The sequence below is a fragment of the Phalacrocorax carbo genome, chromosome 1 (assembly GCF_963921805.1).
Source record: "Phalacrocorax carbo chromosome 1, bPhaCar2.1, whole genome shotgun sequence".
Lineage (NCBI taxonomy): Eukaryota > Metazoa > Chordata > Aves > Suliformes > Phalacrocoracidae > Phalacrocorax > Phalacrocorax carbo.
The window spans coordinates 55805885-55813786 of NC_087513.1; the positions used below are offsets into that span (position 1 = coordinate 55805885).

A 7902-nucleotide genomic window follows, 5' to 3' on the forward strand; every position below is an offset into this window, starting at 1 on the left:
CAGTAAGTGAAATGCCAGTAACTGCAATTGTGAATTGTTTCAGGTGAAACAATAGCTGCTGCTTGGCAGCCACCACCCAGGGAAACACCTGAGGTGGGGAAAGGACAGGTACAGAGCAGCCCTGAGCAGGCCGCCCGATGGCTGAGGGCTTTTCTACGTGCATATTGACCAAAACCACCCGCCTGACAGAGGCCATCAGACACACAGGCACCACCACGGCCCGTCCCGCCGCGCCCGGACCTGCACCGGTAAGCCGGATACCCGGCCGGGGCCCCGCCCCACACTGAGGACGGACGAAATGGCGGCTGCGGGCCGGGTTGCTTCGCTTCGCCCGGCGCGGCGCGACAGGGCTCCGCCCCGCGTCAATCAGGACGCCCTCCGAGAGCGATTGGCTGAGGCGCCGGAAGTACCGTGAGGCCGGGGAGCGCGCGGCGGTTCTCGGCAGTGCGGCAGGTGGGTGAGTGAGGGCCGGCGGGGTGCCGGCCTCGCCGGGCTTACCCGTTCCCGGCCTACTCTCCGGCAGGCCCGCTCCTCTGAGCTGTGCGGCTCTTGGTGCGCTCTCCCCGCTTCCCTACAACGGTGCCTGCGTGGCCGCCCTCCCCCCACAGCGGTTGTGTGGCCGCCTTCAGTCGTGTGCCCCTCCCCTCCAACGGCAGCTGTGCGGCCGCCTTCAACCCCCCACCCCCCCACCCCCCGGTTTTGGGATGGCCAGGGTGCTGCCCCACTAAGCTCCGGTGGTTTCCTAGGCCCGCCCCGCATCAGTTGTTAGGGGTCTTAGTTGCCCATGCAGTGCTCCAGTTCCTGAAGCTGTTGGTGGCTTTCTCTCTCCTCAGAGGCGCTCACTGCCACCATGTTTGTCCTGGTAGAGATGACTGACACAGTAAGAATTCCTCCCTGGCAGTTTGAAAGGAAACTGAATGAATCCATTGCAGAAGAGCTAAACAAGAAATTGGCCAATAAGGTAAAGCATGGGTCATGTATAGGTTGATGCAGGGGTAATAATGTCCCTTCCTTTTATTTGTTCCTAATGAGATCTGTGGGTTAGGTATCAGAATAGTTTAGATGCAAAGGCCATCCCCAGAGACTGAAATATCAGAGACTAAAAGGGACAGCCATGTATCATCTCAAAGGGGACTTTTTTCTAATGGCTAATGCTGTAATGGGAGGATTCCGAGGTGCCAGATGGGGCAGAGGAGCATGGAAGAGAAGCTACAGTAACTGCTGGTTTGCATGTAGAGTAGCAATCTGAAATGCAGTCTGAAAAACTGATGTAAACTAATCCATCCAGTGGGGGGAAACTTTAAAAAAGATCACAGAATCCCAGAATCCCAGTTTGGAAGGGACCTTAGGGATCATCTTGTCCAACCTTTAAAGCCTCTGTTGAATCACATGGGATTCAAACCCACAGCTCCCAAGAAAGATGATGTAAACAAACGTAGAACAGTAATACTGGAACAGAATGAAGGTGTTAGTAGCTGACTTGGTCTGTGCTTAGTACTTGAAATACAATGTAGCAGTAAGAAGTTTGTCTTTGGTGTAGGATATTAAAAAGTGTTACGTTGGAGGCCAGGGGGTCACCGTTTCCCAGTGTAGCCCCTGGGACTGTGATTAGCATCTAGCTTTCAGCACGAGGCAGGTGCAAAACTCAAAACGCAGTTTGTGAACGGAGCTCAAGAGAGCAACCTGAAGTGTTTGAGGGTTGTGAACAGCAGATTATACAGAGAGGTTATGAAAAGCAAAACTCTTCCCTCATCCACTCATGACTAGTAGGTGCCTCAAATTCTGTAGGCTGTGAAGCCATCTCAGAAGTAGCAGAGAAACCAAGAGTTCTTCTCATCTCTCCCCAGAGCAAATATAATTTAAGACAAAGGCAAGCCCAGAAGCTTCTGAGAGCGTAACTCGAGCAAAAAGTATCTTTAGGCTTTGGACAAGCTGTGGGGCTGGTAAACGATGTCTGTGGGCTACTATTTACTATCTTGGCAGGTCAAGTTCTGCTGGTGACCGTTATCCCGAAGGTTTATGTTTGTAGTGGTGCTCTTTGCAGTGCCGATGAAAACACATCCTCCCATAACCCTTGAATATGTTTGGGCTTCCCCTACAACGCAGCGTGGTTAGGGCTGGGGCCGTTGAAGGAGAGTACCAAAACAGCCTCCCTCCCATCTTGCCACCCTTCTGTTGCCTTCTTTTGAAAAGGTGTGTGCAGCGTATAAGTTTGATGGTTTGCTTGATGTAACCCAGTGGGTTGCTTGATTTATTGCTTTTTAATTTTTTTTTTTGAGCAGGTTGTATACAATGTTGGCCTCTGTATCTGTCTGTATGATATCACAAAGCTGGAAGATTCATACATATTCCCTGGAGATGGTGCATCACATACCAAAGGTATAGTCTTGTCCTCACTTACATAGTTTTGCAGAATCTTAGTGATCTGAAAATGTAAACTAAGTTCAATTGTTAGGGAAAGTAAGTTTAAAGGAACTTACTGAAGTTCATAGCCATAACTCTGTTCCTGTTAGGAAGGCAAGAAGAACGTGGCAAAAGTCTTTCCTTTGCATTTTTTGGGGGTACAAATACATCTTTAAATAGCCAGCCCTGTTTGCCTTCTCCCACAGTCCACCTCTGCCTTACAATTAGAGCCATAAGTGTGGGGTAAGGAAAGGTTTAATTTAATTTAAAGTGATTGGAAATCTGCACATAGAAAATAAGTTGCATTAATTCTTCTGTGTTCTCTAGCATTTTTTCTTTTTGAAGCCTATTTTCCCTAGCTAGAATGCTGAAACATTTCTAAATATAACATTTGCGCAGCGTTTGATGCTGGTTTTCTAGCTGGAAGTTTTGCTACATTTTTGTTTGAGACTTAGACAGATCTGGTTCAGCATACATTTCCAGTGACTTTTTTTTTTTAATAAGAAATGACTGATTTCTTTACTTTGACTTTTGGCAAATCCGTCTGAGTAAAAATTGCAAGTAAATGCATAAAAGCAAATTTCATATATTTTTAAAAGTTAAAGTAAGTTCCTTTAAACTGGAAGGAGATGCGTTTTTTCTAGCTTCAGTTTTCAGTGTGGAAGCGTGTCTTGAACAAATGAAATGTTTCCTGTTAGAAGGGAACTGGACTGACCGTATGTGACTCCTCTTGTCTAAATTTTAACTGTAAAAGAGCTCCCTGCAAATAAAAACTTCTCTAATACTGAAGGACGATGGCAGGCTTTCCTGCTTGCTTTCATCTCCATTCAGCTTCTTAACTTTGAGTGACTCCTTGAACTGAAGCAAGAGGATCTGTTCTCTATGAGCTTGGAAAAAGGTCTCCTCCTTCCAGAATCTGGGGTAGCACTTCGGTAAATCCCGCTGTGTCTGGTAATAACTCTTTCTCTAATGTGCTGCCTGATTTTATGTAAAAGAGGAGCACAGAGTATGGACAGCTAAAATTATGTTGAATTGCTCATAAGCATTGTTTGGCTAAGGTTGTCCTAGTATAGCATTCTTATAATTTATAAATTATGTTAGAAACATAATTTTATTTAACCTGGATGAAAAATGCAGTTATGTTAGAGAATTTTATTTACTCTGATAATATTTGATAGCAAATATTTCATTTGAAGGAGATACAGCATTGCTGACAAAGGTAGAAGAAGCAGAAGTATTATGAGAAAGTGTAATTTCAACAGATATTCTTGGCTGTGAAGCATTGTGCAGGAACACTCACATCATAATTAAAGCAGAGGTTCTGCTCCATCCTCTTCATTTATAGTTTCATTATGTGAACTTAAACTCTTGCAAGCTTGAAGAGCAGAGAACAGGCAGCTGCTGATCGATAGCTATTATCATGCACACAAAACAATTAGGAATCAGAACTCTTATTCCCATTTTTCTATCTAATCAGTGCCTGTAAGGAAAATGCAAAGGAAACCAGGTAAGCGTTTTAGAGGGCATATAGGATGTGGGATTTTGTTTTAATGGCTGCCACCCTGTGGAAAGAGTATAGTTCACTAACACAGACATAACATTAATGATCTGTTTTCTTTTAAGTGCATTTCCGCTATGTGGTCTTCCATCCCTTCCTGGATGAGATTCTGATTGGGCAGATTAAAAGCTGCAGCCAGGATGGCGTTCACGGTAAACCACAACTTCTAACGTTAGGGACACAAGAGCTGCAGAGCTCTTGGGTCTGCTGAGACACTGATTTCAGGTTGTACAGTGCTGTCTGTAGGCTGGTTAAAGGCTGTTACTGTCCTCCAGCGCTGCTCTGACCTGAGGGTGGTTGGTAGTTTGAGCCTGGCAGCTTCCCCTGCCCTTGATGGTTTTGTCTGCACTCCCCTTTCCTTCTGTCATTCATGTGCTTGCCCAAGAAGACCAGGCAAGCCTGTCTGGAGCGTAGACTGGATTCATCTTCTCGCTTCAGTTAACAGAAATTGTGGGGTTTTTTTTAAAGTGGTAGTATCGGCTCGTGTTGGTCTGATATAACTTCCCTACAGTTCTGTGCGAATTCGTGATCATTTCCTGTACCTGAAAACACGGCAGGGAGACATCTTTGTGAGCACAAAGTGCTGTCAGATTCATGGAATACATAATTGATGAGTTGCATTCCTTTCTTGTAGGAGTCTTCCATGCAAGTGAGCTTCCTCTGCTCAGTTGTTACATTAGGGCAATAAGATTATCTCGGCTGCATTTGTTGCTGAATTGGGGTGTGTCCACTCTCTCATAAAATTCAGCATCATGAAATCTCAAGGGGAAGGCGGGGGCTGTTCTGACTTTATATTGGTCTTTATTTAACATGTTACATCTGTGATTTCTAAGCTCTTTTCTGTCACAGACCTCTATAGCATCTGACTCATTTCTTGGAACGCTTTCATTTCCAGTCCTGCTCCAAACAGCCTTTTCCTTTCCCAGCGGGCATGAAGACTGTGCCCTCTGTTGCTGTATGTACTTTCAGCTGGGAGGCTGCTTTGCTGCCAACTGAAATTGAGCATTGTGGCTCAAAGAATAATTCCTGCGTGATCTCAGATGTCCTTCCTGAAAAAGGAAGGAGGATGAGTCTAGAAATGTGGTTTAGGAATCATTGTGGTGCATCATTTGTGAAGGATCATTTCAGTCTTAATCAGGTTTTCTCCACAGTTTCTATTGGATTCTTTGATGATATTGTCATCCCACCAGAATCCCTGCAGCAGCCAGCTAAGTTGTATCCTTTGATCACCTTTGATAACTTTATTACTTCATTTCAAAAGATTGTGCAGTGGTGGCCCGCAGGCATTCACTACTGCAACAATGAAGGTGCTCAGTGGCAGAAGCTAAGCTGTTGTGTCAGGCAAGTCCCGCAGACTGTTATCACAGCTAGACAGGCCTCACGCTTACTAGGTTTTGCAGGACCATTGTGCCCGCTGATAGAAATGAATGGCCACGTCCCCCGAACAACCGCATTGTAATCCCTGCCTCTAGTCTTGGCTGCTGCTGAAGACAGAATGCTGGTTTACCACATCATGTAATGTCTAGGTACATGGTGTGTCTAACATACTTATTTGTGGTAAGCGATGTCTTCTGGGGTTTTGTTTGGTTTGGGTTTTTGGGTGGGTTTTTTGGGGGGCGGAGGTAACCCCAACTCTGCCTGGCAGCATACACCGTGAAGCAGGAAAATCAGAAAGGAGGCAGGGGTCCTGGGCTGTGCAGATGATGTCCTAGAGCAGCACATCATGGTGTGAGAAATAACTGTGAAAAGGCTTGGAATTGAGTCCATTCTCAAAACTGTCAGGCAGCGATCTGCCAGGCGGAATACTGATTGCTTCCATCCTTAACCATTGGCGTGGCCAGCGATGAAGCAGAGCAGGTGTGGGTGTGGGAATATGAGACAGAAGAAGGGGCGCACGACCTTTACATGGACATTGGGGAGGAGATCCGCTTCCGAGTCGTGGACGAAACATTTGTTGATACATCACCAACAGGTCCGAGCTCTGCAGAGGCTTCCACTTCAAATGCCACAGAAGAAGTCCAGAAGAAAGAGGCACCCTACACTCTTGTGGTAACTATGTGCATAATTCATATAGCCTTGTGAATGCTGTGCTTTATTCTATGTCTAAAATAGCATCCCTTTCGCAAGGAACTGATGGCTTTAAGCTGAGTGTGGAGCAAACAGAGTCACAAAATGAAAGGAGTGGAAAAGGGGAGAAATGAGATTATTCTTATGGTTGTGCTGTGTTTGCTGTGTGTTTTCATTGGAGGACTTTGTGGTTGTTCTTGGAGTTCCCCCGGACTTAAAGCAGACCATGGATGTAGGACCTGCAGGTAGGGAGTGAGCACAGGAGGAGCACGGAGCTGGGAGAGCCACACCAAGGTTAAACAGCAGCTCAACAGTCTTTCCCACACGGTGTTTTGGTGTAAGACCAACCTGAGTACAGTGCAAGAGGCAGCGGATCTGAGCTGATTAAAGCTGTGTTTTCTTACAACTGGATGTTGGGACACTTGGGGTGGAATGGGCAAGTGCTTGATTTTCAAGCGTTGAACATTTGGTGTAGTGTTGTCGAGGTTTAAAGGAGTCTGCGCAAGTGCTGGGCAAGCTCTGATAAGAAAAAAGTGAATACCTTGTCCATAATGTGGGGAGAGATTTTATATCATTATGCATTTACTCTATTCTCTTTGCAGTTTACAATAGCATGCTCTCTTCTTGTCTCTGAACAGGGATCAATCAGTGAGCCAGGCCTGGGCCTCCTGTCGTGGTGGACAAACAGTTAGCTGCAGCCAGAGCCTGCTCCACAGAAAGTCTTTCCGGTGGATGTTTGGGGGAATATGGGATCCTGCTGGTGCTCATTGCTCCTCTGAAGCTGAATGAGAAATTAGACCTGCCATTCTCTGTTTCCCCGTCAGCTTCCAACCTGCCAGATCGAGACAGTCGCTTTCAAGAAATGTCTTCGCTCGTCTGTAGAAGTGAATTTACAGGCACAAAAAGGCTCGAGCGCAGCAGCAACAAACTCAGCTGGAGCTTTGGTCTCCTGCCCTGGAGGGAAAACTGGGGAGGTCTTCACTTGCCTGAATTAAGAAGGGAGTTGAAAGCAGGAGAGAATGCCTGTCAAGAAGTATTGCTTCCTTGGGCTGAAAACTTGATCTCAGAGGGGTAGAAACCTGCCCTTCTTTTGACAGGAAACAGAGAAGAAGCAGCAAAAGACCAGAGCTAATAGAGGTGTGGTGTTCTCGAGACTTAGAAAATGCTGCTGCTGGGAGGGCAGGGGAGGTGGTGGTAGTGTTCCGCTAAGAATGCACGCTAAACCCATGGATTAAGTCAGCCAAAGAGAACTGGAATGACAGTAACGTACCCAAAGGTAGCTTAGGCTCTGTGAGGATGACCACTGTGGAAGGCTACAGGCTGCTCGTTGTGCTGAATGGAAATACTTGATTTGGGGAGCTGTATTTATGTAGAGTGAGCTAAACTTTGTGGGAGTTTGCCTGAAAATACATAATCATGAACTGAAATGGACCAAGGCTGCTTTGAGCAAGTTAAATACTTGTTTGTCAGGGGTGTGTTAATAGCAGAAATGGAATAAATGGTAAAAGGCACACAGCCTGTCTTCCTGTACAATGTGTGGGGGAACTATTAGCTTCCTGCCTAGCAGGAAGAAAAAAGTTGCCTCCTGCAGTCTAGCTACTTGAATTTCAAGGCAGAGAGCGTTGAGACCAACGCTTTGCTCTGCTCGAACAGCCAATAACAAACAATTGCCATCACCCTCCCTGACAGCACTGAAAGGAAAGGGGGGAACAAAACAGGGAGTAAAATCTATGCAGGGCCCAGTGCCAGGAGAGTGATGTTGCATGTAATGACAAAGCCAGCCACATTTGGCAGGAAGGGGCTATAATTCCCTGGGATAGTGGGTCTGCTTAACCTCCAACTGTGAAAACAAAGCCTGAGTCACCAGCGCCCTC

General features: G+C 46.3%; 1 protein-coding gene across 1 annotated transcript; it reads left to right on the top strand.

Moving 5' to 3' along the window:
* Positions 1–297: 297 nt before the first annotated feature.
* POLR3H (RNA polymerase III subunit H) lies at positions 298–7539 on the top strand. The gene is made up of 7 exons (XM_064453441.1): positions 298–453; positions 834–961; positions 2283–2379; positions 4027–4113; positions 5113–5176; positions 5803–6010; positions 6667–7539. The coding sequence occupies exons 2-7, from the start codon at positions 851–853 to the stop codon at positions 6718–6720; spliced, it is 621 nt and encodes a 206-aa protein (XP_064309511.1). The 5' UTR covers positions 298–453; positions 834–850; the 3' UTR covers positions 6721–7539.
* Positions 7540–7902: the final 363 nt, after the last annotated feature.

Coding starts and splice junctions, on each gene's coding strand:
- POLR3H (XM_064453441.1), top strand. CDS start 851: ATGTTTGTCCTGGTAGAGATGACTGACACAGTAAGAATTCCTCCCTGG. Junction 2,380..4,026: donor TGGTGCATCACATACCAAAG/GTATAGTCTTGT, acceptor TTTTCTTTTAAG/TGCATTTCCGCTATGTGGTC. Junction 5,177..5,802: donor CTGCAGCAGCCAGCTAAGTT/GTATCCTTTGAT, acceptor TGGCGTGGCCAG/CGATGAAGCAGAGCAGGTGT.